General features: G+C 39.0%; 1 protein-coding gene across 1 annotated transcript; it reads right to left on the bottom strand.

Moving 5' to 3' along the window:
- Nucleotides 1-819: 819 nt before the first annotated feature.
- LOC136750253 (F-actin-capping protein subunit alpha-2) lies at nucleotides 820-22,920 on the bottom strand. Its single transcript, XM_066705166.1, has 10 exons — nucleotides 22,815-22,920; nucleotides 14,374-14,437; nucleotides 7,175-7,226; nucleotides 6,175-6,238; nucleotides 5,700-5,906; nucleotides 4,631-4,710; nucleotides 3,144-3,222; nucleotides 2,839-2,910; nucleotides 2,513-2,575; nucleotides 820-1,911 (listed from the first exon to the last, which is right to left on the bottom strand). Exons 1-10 carry the CDS (start codon nucleotides 22,851-22,853, stop codon nucleotides 1,771-1,773), a joined length of 861 nt encoding a protein of 286 aa, XP_066561263.1. The 5' UTR covers nucleotides 22,854-22,920; the 3' UTR covers nucleotides 820-1,770.
- Nucleotides 22,921-23,974: the final 1,054 nt, after the last annotated feature.

Genomic DNA, 23,974 nt, shown 5'->3' with positions numbered 1-23,974 from the left:
AATGATTTAAAACTACAAACGAACATGTAATACCCCTATAATTCACCCCCCTCCAAATGTTTTCCCATCGTAGAGCTATTCAGTCATCTGGTCAGAAAAGATTGCATCTTCACATGTATTAAAACTAGCTTAATCGTGTGGTTTAACAATTGTGATTTATAGGACAATATTCAAGTCACATGATCTGAATGTTTTTGCTTTTCAAGTACACATTTTCATTTAACGGGGCTATATGCGATAACATATTTCAAAAATGAAATGCATTAAAGATGTTATGTTTGGTTTAGGTCTTCTATTTTCAAGTGTTATCAGATTCAATTAACTCATGTACTTCTATTTTAACGCCAGGACAAAGTGGACAAAAACGAAAAATGAACCTTTGTGTGCTGTTGCTCAACAAGGTCTGGCTTCTATAATTACTAGAAAATAGCTGCCTGTTGTTTTTGGTCATTTAGCTAGTGTGAAGTATTGATTTTCTGACCAAATGTTTCACAAAAATGTAGAAATCAACAGGCAAAAAAATAGAATCATTATGTACAGTTGATGGTATAAATGAGTTCAGGTTCTAGAACAAAATTGTTAATTTGTGATATTTACTTTTTCTATAACCAAAAAGCTCTCAAACAAGTATAAAAAGTAATCAATTAAAATAATGTAATCATCAATTACCTGTAATATACATCTTCACACTTATTGTGTGGTGAATTATAGTAACTCATATTTTCAGGGTAATACACTAGTTGACTGATTCATGGTTGATTGATAATCAAGGTGAAAAAAATGTTTGATGAAAAATGTATGGAGTCATTTACTACTCAGTTAAATAGAAAATCTGTCATTTAATGCAACATAATTGAGATTGTATTACAGTTCATTCCAAGAGGAAATAAATCACCAAACTGACAGACAAGATTTTTAATACAGGTATATATTACAATGTGCCTCGTTATAATACAGTCATGTCTGTTTAATAAAAATAAGAACTCAGGGGGCCCATGTAATACAAATGTCTTTTAAGAAGCTAAACATAAGCACATTTTAAGTAGCAATGTTCTTGTTTTTTAGCAAGATGAATTAAGATACAGACCAAAAGACCTTGTTAATGAAGCCTGTCCTGATTTTTAGTTTGTATTTTTTCCCCATGTCACAAGTTAGAATGATAACCTGTTATTTTCTTGTTTCCAACAGCAAGCTCTTAATTATTCAATGAATCCAATGAAGAACACTTACACACATAACAGTACGTTGCGTGGTCAAGAGGGTGACGACTTGTGCAAGGATGACACAAAAATATGAGCCAATGAATAAGTTTTTTTTTTCACATTGAAGAAATTAGATGAGTATGTTTTGGAAGATTCCTATTTTCTTGAAGAAAAAAAAAAAAAAGTAAATTCTAAACTACACGTAAACTGGGTATAACATAAAATAATCTGAATATTTCAATAGGTCAATGGGATTTCTCTTTTTCTCATGATCCTTTAAAAGGTGTGGTCTCACTAACACAAAATATTGTAGGCGTGACAAAATAGGGAGTCTCTTACACATGAAAAAATGATTACATTACAAAAAAAAAAAAAGTAATATTTTTTTTTATTAGCAATGTAAGTTCCAAATGCATATAGTAAGTTTTAATGGCATCTGTATAAAAGTCTTATTAAAAGTAGGCATCTTAAGTTTAATAAATGTTTTACTTTTTTGTGTGAGACCAAACCTTTTATTTATTTAATTTATACAAGGACAAAACAACAATCCAGTCATGCAAGGTTCATTTTAAGCGTTCTGCATCTCTTTTCCTATCTTGTAGCTCAGGATCTTGTTCCAGTCAATCTTGGTGCGCGTCACTGGGAGCTGTCGACGTAAGGCCTTGAAAGTAGTGTCAGACATCGTCTGGTAATTCTCGTTAATGGCAGTCTGAGGAGAAACATGAGAGGAACCGATAAGATACTATTAGGATACAGCCACGGAGGCTGCATTCGTTCCTTTGGTTTTATTCACCAAATTCTCAAGATTAATGTTTGCCCACACCAGATTAACAGATTAACACAGAAAAAAGGCCACCAAAATACAACAAAGAAACTAAATATAATATTATTGAAGGCACACATGTGCAAGGAAAAAGTGTTGCGTTTACCATTTAAACAGTACTTTACCAACAAATTATTCATGATTGTAGGTCAGGTTAAATCAGTGATACTACAACACAGACACGCTGAGCAAACAGTCATGAGAACAAACCACAGAAGTTTTATCCTGCAAAAAGAGAATGTGCATCAATAGCATGTGATCACATTGATATGGTTACGTGACTAGCTTCAGTCCCTCGTTAGTTATGTGTCATGTTCTTTAAATGTTGATGATTTAAGGTTTCCACTGTCTTCCACACTGAGCTTTCATTCGACCAAAACATCTTCTACAGGTTATTTTAAGGTTTCCTATTAAAAACCTTTCAATCGTACAAAAAAAGGCAAACAAACAGTAATAATAATAGTATAAGGAGGGCCAGATCACGCACCTGGTATTCATTTTCTGCAGCCTCGATGATCTTAATAAACTCCTTCGCAGTTTGAGCTTCATTCTGAAACAAAAGGAAAATGCTGACTTTGAGAACTACATAAGGCAGATCTAATCGGTAGTACTTTTTATTAGATCTCCTTTTGTCAACATCTGCTGAAACAGAGACACTTTGGGTTAGAATTAAAATCTCCCTCTAACGTCCAGATTTCCTCCTTCATATTTCGGTCATAGAGGTTTACTGAAGGTTAGACTTTTGTCAGTGCCATGAATCTATTCAGTTTAATATAGTCAAGTTTTTATTTAGGGTCAGAGCGCAACACTCACAGAAAGAGACATCGATTCCTGAACGTCCTTGTGGCTCACAAGCTGAACATTCCCATCTTCATAGTAGTGAACCTGTAATCAGGAAGAAACCAAATATAATCAATAAAGAGCACACACAAACGACATACCATTTCAAAAGTTAGATTTATCATTAAATCAGGTAAAAAGTGTGTGATAGGCCACACCTATTTATTTATCTGCCTCTCGTATATTTAATATTGTTTTTGGTAAAGGAAAAAACAAGTCTTACACTGTAAAACGTGGAAATATTCATGAACAGCTGAAGTGTGTGTGTGTATATATACCTGAATTTTCATAATTCCGGCTACTTGGGTTGTTGAAGGGCTGATGGTGAATTTCCATTCTGACCTCCAGCGTCCGTTCCTTTAGTGGAGAGAGAGAACCATAAGAGGTTAAAGAGCGCATGCAACCCTGTTGAAATCATGACAGACCACTACACATTAGTGCTGGGTTTCGAGACATCCGTTGAAATGACCACAAGCATGCAAACTGAAACCCATTTATGCATTTGGATGGTGTCACGTTTATCACCTGTAGCTTACACTGCTTCCTGCTTTTAACAAATATGAAGTTATCTGGCTCTGAATTAATGCAAAAGTAGCAAAGCAGTATTAATACAAACCACTGTTCTTGTGCTTACCCGACAGAGTACTTAGCGCTATTACTTTAATGATGTAGTGACATTAGAGATGGAGGGGACAACAAAGGAGGTCAAAGGAGGTCAATAAAGAGAGCTTACTAATGATGGGAAAAGTAATACAGGAAGGCTGAATAGCACACCGATGTTCTAAAATAAATAAGATTATAAATAAATACGATAAAAACTAATAATCATAATAAAGCATCTTCATTAAATAGAACAGAACAGGAGTATCAGAACTTTAAAGAAAATAAAAAAAAGGCTATGGTTTGGCATAAATATGAATACAGCTGTGTGCTTCGTGGGTCACACATAAGATACCATGTGATATCCAGGTGGCATACAGTTTAGAAGGAGCTTATTTACAGAAAGTGGTTCAGAGGTTGCATAACGGGAATATATAAATATCCATGTAACTGTTACTGTACATGACAAAAATGTTTGTGGGTGGGGATTGTTGTAGAGTTTAATTTCCCCCACAATATCGGAACGGCAAAGCATACCATGACAAACTTCGAAACTATCGAACTTTCTCTTCTTAAATAGAATAGCCAACCCTTAAGATGATTAACCCATTTTCTATGTCCTTTGTTGTAGACATTGGAAATTATAAGTAGCGTACAAATAGAGAAGGGGTGGAAAACCCTGGTCCTGGAGAGTCGCAATCCTGCAGGATTTCCATGCCTCTCTAAATGACCAATTAATGGATACCTTGAACACAGGGACATTTTGCCTAATTAAGACCCATAATTGGTTCAATTAAGCAGTAAACGATCTGGATAAAACAAAAGCCTGTAGACCCTGCGGCTCTCCAGGACCAGGGTTAGCCACCCCTGTAATAGAGTCTTCATTACCATTTGATAACGTCTTTAGGGAGCACTTGAACAGTTTAGGGAAAGGTGCACTTGTTTTATTTGTGTTTACCAAAGCATTATTATTATATTTCTTTGGAGAGGGCAATGTTAGAGTATCAACATTTTTACATACAATTGCTCATTTATACAGCTGTGTTTTAACTGGAGCAATCTAGGTAAAGTACCTTGCTGAAGAGTAAAACAGCAAGAGTCCAGAGCCCTAACCACTACTCCACACTGCCTATTTCTATTTCACTTGTTAGAATTTTTGACTTACCAGAAATTTTTGGGTTGAAACTGATGGCACTCGATACACACAATGATAGTTTGATGTCCATCGATAGTTTTCCCATAAATCTACAACACAAAACAACTGAGTATTATTAGTATTCGTTAAGAAGTTTTTCTTAAACACCACCCAAATATATTTCAACAAGCAGAACAAGAGGGGAATAAATGACATGGAGAGAAACCTAGAAAACTGGAACACGTTCTTCTATGTCAGAATAGCCCATTCATTTTTAAATAGGAAATGGGCAATTTTAAAATCTCTCTTCAAAGGAAGTGGAAATGAATCAGTAACATCAGACATGAGACTTTATACACAACGTGCATTAGCAGATAAACATGCAAGATGATTTGATGACTTCTAAGACTAAAATCCTGTTTTTTGGTCACCCTAAATCACTGATTTCTAATAACGTATTAGTTTTGTGAACAGTGGGCAGCTCACACTTAACGACTATTTGCACTTTTGCGTCATGAAGAACTGCACACTACACGATCGCTTAATTACAAGAGAACAAGCACTTCCCGACTGATCTGAAATCCTTGTCGTGGATCTGCGTAACAGCCTCGAAACCCCCCACATCTCGCAGAAACACACGTGATCCATCCAGAGAGAAGTAAACAAACACGGACGTGGACACGGACGTGGACGTGCTGATCGAGTCTTAAATATGAAACGTTTAATAAAATCATAGAGGCTCTGACTAGCTCCGACTAGGATCGCAGGGCGAAGCATTGGCATCGCAGCCCGTCTAGCACTACATGACCAGGCTGCTTGTCGTGACAATCAGTGTCAATTTTTTGTGAGGCTCAAATCGGGCTTAAAATCGTGTAGTGTGACCCCAGCATAACTTGTTTAATGAGGGGAGATTTAGTCCTCTGGGGTTGAAGGTTATGCATGTATTTCTTCCTAATGATCTCTAAATGACTGAATCTACCCAAACACAACAGATCAGAATTCAGTGACTCATGATTAAGGGCTGACATATGAAACTTGCTGAATGGCGGCTCTCCTTTTTCCACGAACAGGAGAGGACACCCCTGAAACCCATACATACCGTACACACTCCATTGGGGTAATGTTCCTTCACATAGGCCCGAACTGCCCCGTCCACAGCACCCCTCCAGCTCTCCACAGCGCTGTCCACGTCGTGGGAGCGTGGCTCGCTCGCCTCCTTCCGCAAATGGTCGAACTTGAAGGAGATCTTGTTCTTTGGATCCAGAATTCTGCCATTTCCAAGATCACCATGTTCTGTAATTAAGACCTATGAACACAAGCATCACAGTCAATAAATGTGTCACAGTAAATTACTTAATTCCAACATTTATTATTCTTTCTAATTAAAGTGTACTTCCATCACATTTTTAGTCAAGAACCAAGTCTTCAAGAAGATTAACTGTTTTGACCTATCTTTGTGACAGCGTCTGGACAAAATGTTCATATAAATTAAAAAAGGTGCAATTTCCTAAATGGTTTTACATCAGATACCACACCACTGTGAAGGTTAGAAACACATTGAGATTTTGTAATACCTGCTCTTCGTACCCATCAATTTTCACTGGAGTAAACTGGTCCACATTGTACTGTGCAAATGCACTAGAGAGAGACAGAAATAAGAGAATAAAAGAGTTAGATCACAACAACTGACAAAAGGTTTAATTACATATTTCACACTACACATTTTTGCAAAGACTGGCAATATAACATGTTTTAGGTTTTATTCAACATTACTGAGTAGGGCTGGGTGATTTACCTCAAATTTATTGTTACCGCGGTATTTAATAATCTACCTCCTAAAATGTTCCATACTGCGGTATGTGCGGTAACAAAATATCCTCACACAACACTAGTAGAGGGCGCAACTCTGAGCATGGAACAGTCATCCTTAATGGGAGACCAAAACTGAGTGCAGCTGTAATATCACGGTCTCTTATAACTCGCTATTAAATCAATCGTACATGAGCCAACATCAATATACCCAATGTATGTAAAAATTTAAGACCTCATGTCAAACATGATCTTGTTCTGCTTTGTTTTTATCCCCTGTGAACCACTGTGATTGGACACATACACTGTTACTCAATTTAAAGTAGAGGGTTTCACCAAAATGGGTGTGTTGGTGCTAGATAAACGGTTCAGTAGAAATACAAATAAATCACATGTTTAACAGAGTTTAATTGTTGTTTTTTCTTTACTATCTCATTGTATACACTAGTTGATAAAGACATTTAGAAATAATACAACTGAGATTGTAAGACAGTTATTTATGCTACATTAAGGTTAATGACAGGGCCTGCCTGTTAATACTTGTGAAATAACAGAGGAAAAACACCTCATAGAAATGTTTATCTTTATAAATAAGACTACAAAAAGGAAATTTATCCATCAGATTATGGAATGGTTAATTTGGTAATTTAATATGTTTCTTAATTAATGCCATATTTGTTACACCTTACCTCAGAGTGTCCCGCCCCCCTTGGGGACCCCCGAAAACCTATGACAATCAAACACTGAAAATATGTCAAAACTTACTGAGCTGCACCTTCCCTGAGAAGATTGTCATTGTTGAGCAGCAATCGCACATCTAGAAATTAAAAGATAAAACTTAATGACGTTAACAGCACAGAGTCTGCACTTTAATATGGCAAAAAGACACACCAGCTTCACACAGATTTCAGAATGATTTCGGAGGCCCTTGTGATTATTCTAAATCCTGAGCAAACAGGGCTTTTAAATGAATGCAAACATCACTTACACCTTTTCAAATCAGAGACTTCTTGAACTGTGATAATAATGAAAGGCTCTTGTATGACCGTAATCGGCAGAGGAGACATTAACTAAAGGGTAAGGGTTAGCAACACCATTTGTTTTCCAGGAGCTTGGAAGTGGGTGAATACTGTGATTTATGGATAATTCACCCACTTGTTGTTTTACTCTTGAGTTGGTCTCTGAATAAATTATGGAAGTGGGGTGACTAAACTGAAAGCTCATTATCATTTCCATATTCAACCAGTATGTTGTCCTGTTGCTGTAAGAAATTTGAAAATAGAGAACTAAATTCTCCCCAGCTGTAACCCAAGGATACATGAAACACAGTTGAGGCATACAGTGGTCCAGCCTATCATTTAGGCGGTATTGGTGCTGAGCTGCTAGGTAAAGAACTCTCCTGTTTTGCACTGTTGTGATAGATTAAACTGAAAGGAGCAGTTAAATCTAACGGCTGACTGTTCGCACCGGGTCTGTGGCTGAATCTGAAATTTCTCAGCCAAAAAATGTAAGAACTAGGCCCCACAATCAGCACCGAGAGCTATTGCAATCAACCTGACATTACCAGTGCCTCCTGTCAAAGCACATTGTGTGGGCTTTTTTGTCTTAACATTCGAATCTGGGATGCCTGACCGTGCCTAACAATGTTTAAGCTTCACATTAAAGACTCATCTTCAGGGATTGTTTTCTCTGCAGAGCATACTCTTTTTCTGTTGCTATGTGGCAGATCACAAAATGCAAACTGCTACAGGCCACAACGGGTGCATTCCTAAGCTGGTACATGACTTTGTTTCTCTTATTTCTCCTCATTTCACTGATTAAATCAAGATTAATCTTAGAAGTTCATCACTTTGGTCAGTAACTTCTTCTCTAACTATTACTAAAGATGTTTACAACTGAAGCACTTTCTAATACAGTGAGGGAAAAAAGGATTTGTTCCCCTGCTGATTTTGTACGTTTGCCCACTGACAAAGAAATGATCCCTATATTTTAACAGTGAGAGACAATAACAAAAAAGTCCAGCAAAAAACATTTCAAAAAAGTTATACATTGATTTGCATGTTAATGAGGGAAATAAGTATTTGACCCCTTCGACTTAGTACTTGGTGGCAAAACCCTTGTTGGCAATCACAGAGGTCAGACGTTTCTTGTAGTTGGCCACCAGGTTTCCACACATCTCAGGAGGGATTTTGTCCCACTCCTCTTTGCAGATCCTCTCCAAATCACTAAGGTTTCGAGGCTGACGTTTAGCAATTCGAACCTTCAGCTCCCTCCACAGATTTTCTATGGGATTAAGGTCTGGAGACTGGCTAGGCCACTCCAGGACCTTAATGTGCTTCTTCTTGAGCCACTCCTTTGTTGCCTTGGCTGTGTGTTTTGGGTCATTGTCATGCTGGAATACCCATCCACGACCCATTTTCAATGCCCTGGCTGCGGGAAGGAGGTTCTCACCCAAGATTTGACGGTACATGGCCCAGTCTATCGTCCCTTTGATGCGGTGCAGTTGTCCTGTCCCCTTACCAGAAAAACACCCCCAAAGCATAATGTTTCCACCTCCATGTTTGACGGTGGGGATGGTGTTCTTGGGGTCATTCCTCCTCCTCCAAACATGGCGAGTTGAGTTGATGCCAAAGAGCTCGATTTTGGTCTCATGTGACCACAACACTTTCACCCAGTTCTCCTCTGAATCATTCAGATGTTCATTGGCAAACTTCAGACGGGCCTGTACATGTGCTTTCTTGAGCAGGGGGACCTTGCGGGCGCTGCAGGATTTCAGTCCTTCACGGCGTAGTGTGTTACCAATTGTTTTCTTGGTGACTATGGTCCCAGCTGCATTGAGATCATTAACAAGATCCTTCCGTGTAGTTCTGGGCTGATTCCTCACTGTTCTCATTATCATTGAAACTCCACGAGGTGAGATCTTGCACGGAGCCCCAGACCGAGGGAGACTGACAGTTATTTTGTGCGAATAATCGCACCAACTGTTGTCACCTTCTCACCAAGCTGCTTGGCGATGGTCTTGTAGCCCATTCCAGCCTTGTGTAGGTCTACAATCTTGTCCCTGACATCCTTGGACAGCTCTTTGGTCTTGGCCATGGTGGAGAGTTTGGAATCTGATTGATTGATTGCTTCTGTGGACAGGTGTCTTTTATACAAGTAATGAGCTGAGATTAGGAGCGCTCCCTTTAAGAGAGTGCTCCTAATCTCAGCTCGTTACCTGTATAAAAGACACCTGGGAGCCAGAAATCTTGCTGATTGATAGGGGATCAAATACTTATTTCACTCAATAACATGCAAATCAATTTATAACTTTTTTGAAATGCGTTTTTCTGGATTTTTTTGTTGTTATTCTGTCTCTCACTGTTAAAATACACCTACATAAGAAAATGAAAGTTTACAAACGAGAGGGGGCCATTCGACCCATCGTGCTCGTTTGGTGTTCATTAATATCTAAGTGATCCAAGGATCCTATCCAGACTATTTTTAAATGTTCCCAAACTTTCAGCTTCTACCACATCGCTGGGTTGTTTATTCCAGATTGTGACAACTCTCTGTGTGAAGAAGTGTCTCCTGTTTTCCGTTTTGAATGCCTTGAAGCCCAATTTCCATGTGTGTCCCCAGGTGCGTGTGTCCCTGCTGATCTGGAAAAGCTCCTCTGGTTTGATGTGGTCGATGCCTTTCATGATTTTGAAGACTTGAATCAAGTCTCCTCTGTTCCAGGGTGAAAAGGTTCAGTTCCCTCAGTCTCTCAGTAGGACATTCCCTTCAGACCTGGAATAAGTCTGGTTGCTCTCCTCTGAACTGCCTTTAAAGCAGCGATATCTTTCTTGAAGGGTGGTGCCCAGAACTGTACACAGTATTCCAGATGACGTCTAACTAGTGCATTGTACAGTCTGAACATTACTGCCCTTGTTCTCAATTCTACACTTTTGACAATATACCCTAGCATTCTGTTTGCCTTTTTTTATTGCTTCCCCACATTGCTTGGATGGAGAAAGTGAGGAGTCCACATAGACTCCTAGGTCTTTCTCATGCGTTACTTAATCTAGATCTGTACCTCCCATAGTGTAATTATAGTGGACATTTTTGTTACCTGCATGTATTACCTTGCACTTGTCCACATTGAATTTCATTTGCCAGGTGTCGGCCCACAACTGAATATTATCTAAATCCCTTTGAATAGCCTGTGCTGCCAATATTGTATCTGCTGAGCCACCTATTTTAGTATCATCTGCAAAGTTTGCTAACTATCCCAGAGTCCAGATCATTAATGTAGATTAGAAAAAGCAAAGTCCCTAGTACTGATCCCTGTGGAACTCCACTAACAACCTCACTCCAGTTAGAAGCGACTCCTCTAATCGACACCCTCTGTTTCCTATACGTCAACCAGTTCATAATCCATCTACTTACATTACCCTGAATGCCTACAGCTTCCAATTTGAGGATCAGTCTTTGGTATATCAAGGTATATTAAGTATATCATATCATATGCTTTCACGTGATCTACAGCTGCAGTTGCATGTTCAAAATTTTTTAATAAATTAGTAAGACATGATCTGCCTCGTCTAAACCCATGTTGACTATCTCCAAGAATATGGTTTCATTAAGATGCTCCTCTATTTTCTGTCTAATAATTTTTTCCAACATTTTACAGGTGATGCAAATGAGACTGATTGGTCTGTAATTTCCTGGCTCAGTTTTGTCCCCTTTCTTGTGGATTGGTATGACATTTGCTCTTCCAGTCAGTTGGCACATCCCCTGTTCTAAGTGTCATTTGGAATAATCGAGTTAGCGGCCTATAAATCATTTTCCTCATTTCTTTAAGTACTGTTGGAAATATCCCATCTGGCCCAGGTGATTTGTTTGTTTTTAATTCTGCTAGTCCCTTTAGTAGCTCCTCCTCATTTATCCTGATCTCTCTTAGGGTTTGACTGGACTGATTGTCAACCTGTGGCATGTCATCTGTTTTTTCTTTTGTAAAAACCTCTGTGAAATACTCATTTAGAATATTTGCCACATCTTGTACGTTTTCCAAGATACCTCCATTTTTGCCCTTTATCTGTTTCACTTCCTCCTTTATTGACCTCTTGCTGTTGTAGTATTGAAAAAAGCTCTTTGCATTGGTTTTAGCTCCAAGAGCTGTTTCTTTCTATTTCCCTCTTTGCTTTCCTGATCCCTTTCTTAAGATCTCTTTGCAGCTCAACATATTCTATGTATTTTGTTTCGTCACCATCCCTTTTGTATGCGCTATACAACATTTTCGTTCTCTTGATATTTTTTTGCATACTTCTATTAAACCATTTTGGACAGTGTTTTTTGTTCCTCGATTTGCTAAGTTTTGGTACAAATTGCTCCTGAGCCTCAAGTAGTATATTCTTAAAATATACCCATCCATTTTCAACTAACTCTATCCAGTGTGCTCCAGTCTAACTCTTCTAAGTGCCGTCTCATACCTTCAAGGTTTGCTTTTCTAAAATTGTAGATCATTGTTTTAGACTTGGACCTTGTTTTTTGAAAGAATGCCTCAAAGCTAACCATATTGTGATCACAATTTGCCATTGGTTCTCTAACTACTGTCCCCCTGACTCTATCTTGGTCATTTTAAAAGATCAAGTCAATACATGTGCTCTCTCTGGTTGGTTCCCTGACAAATTGAGTTAGAAAGCAGTCATTTACCATCTCAACCATTTCTATTTCTGCTTCTGTAGTCCCCACTGGGGCCACATCCTTGCTACATGCAGTCCTGATTACACTGTACAATGCAGCATCTTTCTGAATATCTGAGTTTGGTGGCCTGTAACACACTCCTACCGCTAATCCTCCAGATCTCTTGTTCAAAAGTTTCACCCACAAAGATTCTGTTCCGTTACTGGGATGTAATTTTAGTTCTTCTGCCTCAATGTCATTTTTCACATATAATGCTACCGCACCCCCTCTTCGATTTTGCCGTCTCTCCTAAACTGTGTGTATCCTTCCAACTTGTATTCATCCCCATCATTTTCTGTAAGCCATGTTTCTGTCACTCCTACAACATCATAGTCACACGCCAGCACTGTGGCTTCCAGGTCTAACATCTTGTTCCTTATACTCCTGGCATTGAGGTACAAACATTTCAGGACTTTCCTACTATCAGTTTCCCTTGGTTTTCTTTCCTTAATGGAACATCTCCCATTGTCAGAGCTCCCTGCCCCACTGGTTCCTAGTTTAAATGATTCTCAATTTCACTGCGCATACACTCTCCCAATGCATTAGCCCCCCTTCTGTCTAGATGTAGACAATCCAGTTTGTACAGGTGCCATCTATCCCAGAAGAAAGACAAATGCTCCATAAACCTAAACCCCTCTTCCCCAAGCATTTCAGAGAAAACTACCATGGAGGTTCTGCTCTTTAGGTTTGTTCCTAACTCTTTAAATTTGTCTTGCAGAACCTCTGTCCTACCTTTTCCTATGTCATTGGTTCCAATGTGGACCATGACCAGTGGACTCCCCCCGGCTTTGGCCAGTAGCCCGTCTACTAGTTTAGGGAGATCTGCAACCTGAGCACCAGGCAGGCAAGATACCATGCGGGTCTCCTTGTCACTAGAACACACTGTGTGATCTACACCTCTAAGAATTGAGTCTCCTACTATAACTACCACCTTCTTCTGGGGGGGGGAGTGGGCACCATGGTGCTCTGGTGCTCTGGTGCTCTGGTGCTCAACTGCCCCCCCCCCCATCACCCTCTGAGCTGTCACTGTCCAACTCGGTGTCCAGCAGTTGGAACCTGTTGGGCAATTCAAGCTCTTGGGGAGTCTCTAGGGGTTGTGCACGCCCTTTTCTGCAGTTACGACCTACTGTAAACCAGCAGTTCTCTACGCTGTCCTGCTTGAAGGTCTCAACTCTCCTAGGTTTTGGTGTGCACACCATCTCTCTCATGGGCTGATTGACCAATTCTTCTATATCCCTAATACAGCGCAGATCGACAAGCTGAGCCTCAAGATCACGAACCTTGATCTCTAGGATTTCAACCTGCCGACAACGTTCACAAATGAAGCCCTCTTGGATGAGTTAATCCAGGAAGGCAATCATTCTGCAAACCTGACACTGTAGTGGCCACATGCTTCTAGATGTTACTTTTTTTTTTTTTTTTCTTTATACTTCTCTTGGTTCCTGCTGCTAGTCAACTGCCTAACTTTTGTCAGCGAGAGCTTTCATCTACCTACCCCCAATTCACACCTAACTGGCCCCACCTGGCTCCTCCTGCAACAGAATTCCTGCTAGTCCTAGACAGAAACTCCCTTCTACAACCTGTTTACTTTCACCAACTCAGCAGCTGAACTGAATTGACTTCAATTTAGGCAAACTACAGACAATGCTAATGTCAATTTAAGGCAAACTTAAAACAAAATGAGCAATGCTAAGACTATTCTGAAACTAGTCAAACAACAAGATGGCTACCTCTCACCTGTACTCTCCTGTCTCTCTCTGTGGCAACTTGTAAATACTTCTGTTTGTAAATACTTACCATTAAAATTATAGACTGATCATTTCTTTGTCAGTGGGCAAATGTACAAAATCAGCAGGGGATCAAATACTTTTTTCCCTCACTGTATGAAAGCTATTTTGTTATTTGGTCATTGAAGAAATCAATTAAGTGTCCACTTGAAAATAATTTGCCAGAGGTTATGAACTGTACTAGCAATACATTTAAATATTTCAGTGTGGAATGAAAATAGTTGTCATATAGAGTTGAGCAAAGTATTACGCTGAAATTGCAGGAAATAAACTTCAAAGTTTATTTATTTTCAGCAGTAGCCTTTTTTGACCCACTGCTGGCTGAAGGTCTCCTCTAGACGTTTCCTCTTGTTGCAATATGTACATATACCATATCCATGGTTTACATTTTCCCGGTAGTCCACAAACTGTCAAAAAAGCAACATTATCACCATAAAAGTCCAATAGCAGAGTAACTTAGACAGAACTTACCATTGAAAACTTCATTGAACTCTCCAGGAGGAGCATGAATAACAAAGTTGGCAGCTATGCGTACCTGAAAAACAAAATTGTATTATTTGATTAACAGAAAATTCACAGGAAGCAACACACACACCATCTTTACACAATTACCTTTTCCAATGTCATTAAACTAAGAAAAGGGCATTTCACAACCTAACAATGCCACTTTCTCTCTTTTTATCATTGGACTGTTTTGTTAAATCATTTTTTTATATATATTTTGTCAGTTCAAGATTTGAGCCACACAGCAACTTTATTGAGTTTTTGTCTCTTTGTGGTTATTGGGAAGCATCTAAAATAAATAGTGTGTGCTATTTTATGTAATGCATGTCTCATAAAATGAAAATAATTGAAAAGGAAGATTATATTCAACTAAGAACCCCTCATATAGCTCCTTTACTTTCTCAGGAGATTCACACAAGACAGATGCAATTGGAATTGGATTCCAAATTGATTTAGTATGGCCCCTATGCAAGTCTGTCAGGCATCTAAGCATCTGCTTTAAAAACAATCTCTTGATTAAAAGCTGTATTTCAATACACAAGTTGTTGCAAATAATGAATCAATCCCTGTATTTTGTCTGTAGGGAAAATACAAAAATAATTTAATTCTACCTTACAAAGTGAAGTGAAGCAGGAATCATCGTTTTATTTGAACCAGTGATTGGAAATGCCCCAAACCAATACTAATTTGTATACAATTTGCATTGTACTTTAAGTTTGAAAGTTTATGTAATTAAACACTGAAGTAGAACACATACAGGAGGGAACTGAAGTCATTAAGTAAGGGAACTTCAGCTCACATATTTTAGCCCTCATTTTAAAGATTAAGATTTTTGTTTTAATATTTCTGTAATTCAATTCAGCCTTTATTTAAAAAACGACATCTACATGTTCTCTTTACTTCACTTAAAAAGCGCTCGGGTCAGGTGGTGCAATCAATCATTCTTCTTGAATAAAGAAAAACGATAAAGGTGAGTCTGACCACTAGAGGACTGTGACCAGGGGACTAATGGGACACACGGGTGCAAAAATGTCACAGAGAAACTTTTTCACACTTCATGTTTGCAGCCACATCTGAAACTGACAGTACTGCAGCGACACACTCTCTCAGTGTAGCTCATGACCATACATGGAGATAAAAACGTGCAAGAGAATCCCTCAAGTAGCAGGAGCCTCGGGGCAGACAGACGCATTTCTGGGTGTGTTTCAGTGACATACAGACAACACACGTTAACTACCATTTCCCACAAGCATTGTTAATGTCAGACCTGTCAATAGGAATTGAAACTGCTCAAACTGAATATTACTACCATTAAAACACAAAGGAAAGGACTGACTGTGTTTAAACTGGATCGTTTTTTTTCTCCACCAATGGAATTTATTCTGATGTATTTAACAGTTTACTAAAGATTATTGATGAAATGCAATACTCTTCATAACAAATTAATTTACACTTAACATGCAGTAAATATTGCATATTGGGAATATTGGGACTCAGCTGTCCAAAGGCTGGCCTGTGCACCCAAAAAAAGGGTCTCTGTCCACTAGCACTTCCTGTGTCTTATTTGAACTATTTCACCTGTGCCACCTTCATCTGTGGCAATGTCCAGTTTTTCCAAACTACAACTGCCCACAGAAAGCTTACAGCTTAGCCGTGCTGCACAGCTCAATATTTAAATTCTTCTGTATATAAAATGTTGCAAAGCTTCCTTATTTGCCCAGTAGACTAAGTGAACGCTGGTAAGGATGAAGGGAAATACTGCATGAAGGATGAAAGGGTCTCTTCCAAATGTCACCACAGTCTACAGAAAGTGCTGAGGAACCCAAGTCCATGCCAGCCCCTTGCCCGAGCGACACGTCCAAAACACAAAGTTGTGTAAATGAAGAGTGCACTCTCCTCTCAAGTGAGACTGCAATACATTCCACAATGGACTTTGTGGGATATTATGTGGCACACAAAAATAAGCAGCACAGCGTCCATAACGTTCAGAGGAGGTATTTTGCTGAAAAAAAGGCTGTACACTAAACCGCGTTAAATTACAAATAGCTGAGCATCAAGTTCTGTATAGCAGTACACTGCCTGACAAAGAGAATTTATACGAGTCAGTGCCACCTCAAATCAATCAGATACTACCTTGCAACTCACACAGGGAGTTTTCTTTGTCAAGACTCAGGTAATGATGTCTAAGATTCAGTGTGGATTGTCATTTACTCTGGGACATGAGCAACTAATAAAGTCTGCTTTACTCAAAAGTCCCGCAAAGACTCAAATACTGAATACCTGTTAGCAGTTACAAAATTGGGCGGAATTAAAAACAGAACGAGAACTTTCTAAACTGACAAAATTGCTCAAGAGTAAGCAAAGTGTGTATTTTGTAATGACAAAAATACTTTACTTCTTTATAACTGTATATATTCAGTAAGAACTAAACTTCCAAGACTGTCACCATTATAGAAGGACAATTCTCAGAAACCACCCAAAAGCTCTGCTCGTATTTTGGTTATCAATGGTGAAATACAATACAAGTCAGGTAACATGCCTGAGAGATCACGATGATGCCTGGAAATGTACAACTTGACAAGCCACTGCAAACCCTTTCATAGTTTAAATGTTTAAAAAGAGAAAATGTTTAAAAATAAAACTATTTTCAGCAAATTATTCTGTATGGAAAACATCTGTATGGAGATTTAAAAATAAATAAATAAACTGTTTAGGAAGAATACTCCAAAAATACACAGAGAGTTTGTATTTAGATTTTTGTATATATATAGCACCAGCAGTCATGCCATTTTAGTTGTGTGTGTAAAACTGTTGATCTTTTGTTACAGACAGATCACTTACCACTTCTTGTAGTATTGGCTAACCCTAATGAATTTGCTGTTTTGTGTGAAAAGCACATGAGCTCACACTGGCAGTTAAGTGCTGCATTTGTTCACCTGGTGTGAGGTTTAGCTCTTATAAAAGTCACACATGTCACTGTAGACAACTATTAGACGAAGGATACAATACAGACAGTAGCAACTGAAACTGAAAGAAGACAGAGCGGCCTTCTGACATTCAGATATATCACAAAAATTGAGGTGCACTTCCAAACATTTGGACTTTCCCCACCATCTGCTCTAGTGTATGTGGTTTGCTCCTCTTTCCTCTTAACCCTATAGGCTACTTCCTGTCTCTCAGTACAAAAAAATGATCACACCTTAATATTACACTTTAATCAGTGAGGTCCCAATGCTCAGGAACATGTACATGTGGCTGGAAATTGCAAAATGTAATAGAATTATAAAACAGATAGCAGAAAACAGAACATCTATATTTTTCTCTGAAACATTAGAGCACTATACATTATTATATTCAACATACTTTATGATTGTGAATGTTGTTACTGTTTAACAAAAAATAATGTGGTCGATCGGACAGATCAACCGTCTCTCCTCGGTCTGGAGGAGTGACAGACCTAGCCTGAACCGCAGTCACCCAGGCACCAACGCTTTCCGAAAATTGAAAAGTTTAAAATGATGTAATCTGCAGGCTCTGAAAACAATTCAAACTGACTAGGCCCGATACTCCAGATCAAATCTCATGGATGACTTACTGTGCATTAATCAATTCCCTACTTTTTAGAAGGACCTGCACTCATGTTTCTGACATTTGTAAAACATTACCTGAAAAAACAAAGACGACCAAGTGTTACAAACCATTCAGACTTAATCTGTTCTGACTGTATGGTACAAGAATAATGCTTCCTAAGAGTTACCTTACCAACACACAACGCTTTGTAAGGTAATATAACAAATTAACACTTCAATACGCCATCATACAAAATAACAAATAGGAGGAAACAACTCCTAAACATTAATAAAGAAAAGGCATTCTGGAATAAAATCTCCCCCAGAAAAAACAATTACTTTCCTTTAACACATCTATCCAGCAATGATGATTTTCTAACAAAAAAGACACAAGTTCAGCCCTACCAGCAGAGAAAAGGCACGTTCACACAGGATCCAGCAGTTGCTCTCTTTTTAACCAGAGGCAATGCATTCTTTATAGACGAACTTCACCCACACCAGAAGGCAGGCAGTGCTACAGTTTTGGGCTTTAAAGCAAATATCTCAATTTGTATGGTCAGTGCACCCGTTATACTGGAAGGCACAAAATGGTTTAGTGGTTTAGTGACATTCGACCACATAAAAGCCACTCTGAAGAGGTTGGTTTAGGTTCATTGTGTATTAAAGGAACGTTATGGCCAAGAGAAGGAGGAACAAACTGAAGGGGAAGATATGGAATCATATGAAAGTAAGAACTGGCCCATCCCTATGCAAAGATTTACCTTAAGAACACTTAGTGCACATTAAAACTGAACTGAACTGTATAGCTTGAAAATCATTATAAATAAAGATCAGGGATATAACACTTAGAGCAATGACAACTTGCCTAAGCAACTAATTAATTGTGAAGTTATTAAACACAGCTTCATTGGCTACTTTGTGTTGAAGAGTTGGCCTAGGGGCAGTTGGCGATCAGGTGCTTCATCTTTGTTACACAATCCCAACTGCTACAATTCGTCAGTGCTAGCATTAAGGTTTTGAGGCTTGTGTTTCCGACAAGGAGAGACAAACTATATTTTTGAATGTGAAGGTCAAATCAGGTCCAGATTCGATTAAAAAATGCTAGGACATTTTTTGAAACCTTCAATGGTTTCCCAACAATTCAATCAAGGCAATGCCCTCGCCATACGTTCAAGGCAAACGGGTGTCCGTTTTAGGGTTCGCTTGACTTTGCCAACTTAAAGACAATTGCTGATTTAAGATGCAGGTATTCGAAAACCAGATCCCTGCAGAATCAATCAATAGTAAACAAACTGCGCTTATTTCCAGCAAGAGATGTAGACCTACGCATTACTTCCACAATGTTGCCAAATTATACATTATAGGTGTCTAACCTTTTCAGGTTTATTGTAAATTTAATCAAGAAACTGTCAGGTGAAATGTAAAAAAAGTAAGCTCTCTGACAAATTAGAATGCATAACAGCAACCAAGATACAAACTACAGAGATACAGACGTCTGCCAGATTCATACAGGATAGAATGCCAAATGTGTTGATTTTCAACTACAGTCTCAAAACTTAAGGTTAATTTGAAATGTTTTGCATATGTATATTCTGTGAAATCTTTGCTTGATTTTGAGCTTGTTTATATCTGGGTAACATGAAACAGGATTGCAAACCTCCCAACTGTAGTTACTATCTTACTTGAAACCTTCAGGACACTAATTGCGTACCAGTAGAAGCCATTTAGCAGTTAAAGGTTTTTATGGCAGCTAAACATGGCTCTTGTTTTATACTAACAACTCCTTTAATACAACATCATAATACATTTGAAAACCACCACCGGATATGATTACAGGTAATTCTTAAAAATGTTTTGGAGGTTAAAATGCAGGATACCAATTGATCAGCTGCACAATCTTTTATAGAAGTTTTTGTTCCACGTCAGCTTTACAGTGAAAGTCAGCAGAAAGTTTAGGTTAATGCATGCACATTTTCTCTCATGTACATTGTTACATCAGTCTTGGCTAAATATTATTGCACTGAAATGGAGATGGAAAAATAAAGTCAGTGGACCACGTTTTAAGTCTATAAAATATTGTTACCATACCCAGTAAACTGAAATGTTAAGGTAGGTATGCTTCACACTGCATTCAAAACCAGACCACTGCAGCACTATATAAAAAAGGAAGTTGTCCACACATGAACTGATTGTACTAAATTTGTTTTTAGGTTTTGTCTAGCAAACAATGAAATCTGGATCTGGTTCGACCAAAATCAAAAAGAAGATTGTAAGCATGCAGAGCCAAACAAACGTCAAATCTAAAAAAAAAAAATGAAACGTGAATCTACATCATACATCAATATGCTGTGCAAATGATGGAAAGTAATGAGGAGGCAATTAGCATACACAGAGCACTACCCCCAAAAGACACTTCAAGGCAAAAGATCAAGAGCAAGGAGAAACTTAAGAATCCTCCCTCCAAAACCACCACCACCACCACAAAACACACTGTATACATTAACAAATCGGCAGATCTATTCAGAGGCAAACTGGAATTGCTCTCACTTCCTCTTTCTCTGAAACGTTCTTGGTTTCATTTAGCAAATCACAATTGCAGATGCAAATATAAAGAATGAATACCAATCTGTCAAATGCATGTATGACTGTTCTACACTCAGTCCTTGGTGCCAGGATTCAATGAGGAAGCAGTGTCTTTTCACAATTACATTTCACTTTTCTCCTTTAATCAGTAATGCTAATCGGAAGCAGATGACTCCCTTTAATGTGCCTGTTTTTTGGAAGCATAAAAATGCATGCACCTGACATGCATTGATGCAAAACCTACAGCTGCCATTTCAGCCATCTGCATACATTCACAGTATACAGGTTTGAATGCATGGTGCAAACCATCAATTTCAGACAGCTGTAGGGTTATAAATCTAACAGTGGCTGATGTTTAATGGCCATGGTGTTTCATGTTAAGCTTAGTATAATACATTTTGATTGAAGCTCAAAATATGTGGAATGTGACCATTATTAAAATGAACTATAGGGGAACATTCTTTGACACAGATCAGGCTGACACGCCAATTTCAAATAGTATTCCTGGCCTGTCAGAAGACATCTTTACTATAAATGGTCAAAATATTACACTGACAGCCACATCATGAAAACAGGTGTGAATGTCAACAAAACAGGAATTAACTGGTTTATGTTTTTCCTTCTCTTTCTCTTGCAATCTAAAATTACGATCCAGCTTGCCCTTTTGAGTCAGGTGTTATTCTAGGTAGAGCATTACATACAATTACACAATCTATTTACAATGCAATGTTGAAGCATATTATTCCAAGAGCAAGATGCCCTCTGAGATTTTACAATGTCTCTCTACAGGAAAATAACCTAAGACACAACTCACAAATAATACCGCAGAGACTTAATTTTCCTAAGGAAATGCTTTTTGGGAAGCTAGAGATCTTAGCATTACAATAAAGAAATTAAATAAAAAAGTAAAAGCATACCACTGACTGAGAGGAATACAAGATACAAGATGGGCTACATGGATTTCAACTTCTGTACGTGTTCCTGTTCAACAAAACTGACATTTTCCACAAAAGTACCAACTTAACTGAAAGCCAATTAAACAAAATCAAACTTGAGATGAAGAGATTGACATATATACGCACACACACACACACACACAAGACTTTTTGATAAGACATTAGACATGGCCTTAACTGTAGCTAAACAGTATTGTATTGCTTGTGGTCGACTCTGAAGTGAACACACAGAGTGAATAAGTAGAATAAGAATTCAATTTGCTCCTATGCTATAAATGTTACCACCATGCATTTGCTGTAATAACAATCATCCAAGAAGCTGTCACTCTGAATGTACATGTCTATTGTTGGCCAAGACAGAATAACCCAATTCGAGTGGGCAGATTATTACTACAAAGCAAACAAGCAGGCCTGCGGTTTTTCATGACATACTTCATCGTGTGTATGGGGGGCGAAGCGAGCGTTTCCAGGCTTCATCTACACACCGACACAACAGCAACAATGTGAATGCAGCACCTTGTGAAACAAATCGTGCCGGGCCGAGCTATTAACACCACACCCCTGAACCCCCCGATCAAAATAAACCCACACAACACATTCAGAGCTCGTCTATTGCGGAATCGTACAGGGAAAACGCCCTGGCTGTGTTGCTCTCTGTATGTGTTGTTATAGTTTGTTGCGCTTCTCCATTTGACAATACTCCCCCCTTGCCCTTCCACTACGGCGGCTGTCAGCGCCACACAGAGCGGCGTCCCGCAGCGGGGGCCCCGGTCTTCACACACACCGCACAGACAGCATCTGAGCCCCCACGTCCAGAGTTATGTGCAAACCAAAGCATTAATGACAGCCCGGCTAAGCCACTGGCAACAGGGCGTGTGCTGCAATAAATACACATCCTATGCGAGATAAATGAACCATCGCACGACTATGGCCAATCACAGACGCATGCTTTGTGTCCCAAAATACACAATATAAAGGCATCCACAGGCCCTTTTAGGAGCCGGGCCGACCTAGGCAGCTATATGCAGCGCGGGTCCTATTTTTGCGATCAGACCGTACAAGGAGTCCCCGCTTGAGAGTCGCAGACGGGAACGGAAGTTGGGTAGGGACTGCCTGAGCTAAAAATAATAGACCAGTGCAGCCCGAGTCCAGCGGCCTCTCGCTTCAGCCCCTATTCCCCCGCTCAGCGCTATACTTTCACGAACTGGCGGTGGATATAGAGGAACCGTGCTCACGCATCGTTAGCCGCCGCGTTTGCCCGCAGCTGGGCGCCCAGCCCCGCACGCCGCGCCGCCCCTACCTTCTCCTCATCAGATAACTGCTCCTCGTGATCCGCCATCTTTCCTTCCGGCACGACGGCTCACTGAAGCTCGCGGTGACGTCATCAGAAGGGAGGATTCCCACGCCGGCGCGCAGGCGCCCTGTGGTCGCCGCGGGAAGTGCAGGCGTGCGCGAAAACAGCGCCGCGACATGAGCAACATGGGAGCATCTATTATAACTGTAACCACTTGGTCGTTTAATTGTTTTTCAGGCTTATATGTAACAAATGACGCATTATAACGAAACATCTTGTGTGTGTTGTAAAGTTAGATGTTGTCAGGTATTATAAAATAAATGCAATGTTTGTAGATTGGTTACACATTGGTCTAATTAGAATGTATAAACGTGCTAAATTAATGTTTGGTGATGAGTGATGTTTCCATTGTGATTGTTACAATCCTACATTTGCAAGCATTCAGTCTAAAACTGCAGTTTGTGGCCAAATGATGGATACACAAAATAACTATGAGAAACAATTGCCTATGAAATTAACAATAATGTTAACTTAGTGAAAGAACGCGTAATGGTGTTAGTGCACTGACAAGTGGAAATGTAATCAGATGCGATCTGGAGTGATTTGTATTACTTTTGAACACCCCCAAAACATATTGTTTTCCTGGGGGAAGAATTACAGATATGGGTCTCTACAGATATAATTTAACATCATCATTGTAGTTGTTGTGCAGGAAACTAAACTGCACTTTGTTAGACTCTCGCAAGATGCTTTACTGTGGTTGCTTTTCCAATGTACAGTTTTTTATTTGACCACTTGATGTCCCTATTTCCCTTCCAATGAAATCCAGGCATTCAATGTAGATTTACGCAATTCAATCTAGTGCTCCTCCCTCAAAGAACTTACATCTCTCCAAATATGCACATAGATAGATCTTAATTACATTTAAAAATGACCATTTACGGTAGCTGGCCCAATATTCATATATCAGAATTAAAATTAAACTCGTTCTGTTGCAAACAGTGTTGGTAGTCTGAAAGTTTGATGTTAAAATATTTCTGACCACGGATTTTGTAATTACACATTTATGTATTTAAGCAAATTGATTATATTCTGCACTTGATTTATTTTTATTTATTTATAGTTTCATTACGATTGCAGCAGGAGCAAAGTATACCCAGTTCCAT

Source organism: Amia ocellicauda, chromosome 5, assembly GCF_036373705.1.
Source record: "Amia ocellicauda isolate fAmiCal2 chromosome 5, fAmiCal2.hap1, whole genome shotgun sequence".
Classification (NCBI taxonomy): Eukaryota; Metazoa; Chordata; class Actinopteri; order Amiiformes; family Amiidae; genus Amia; species Amia ocellicauda.
Note: the sequence above shows the minus strand (reverse complement) of the source record. Positions and strands in the feature narration are given on the sequence as shown.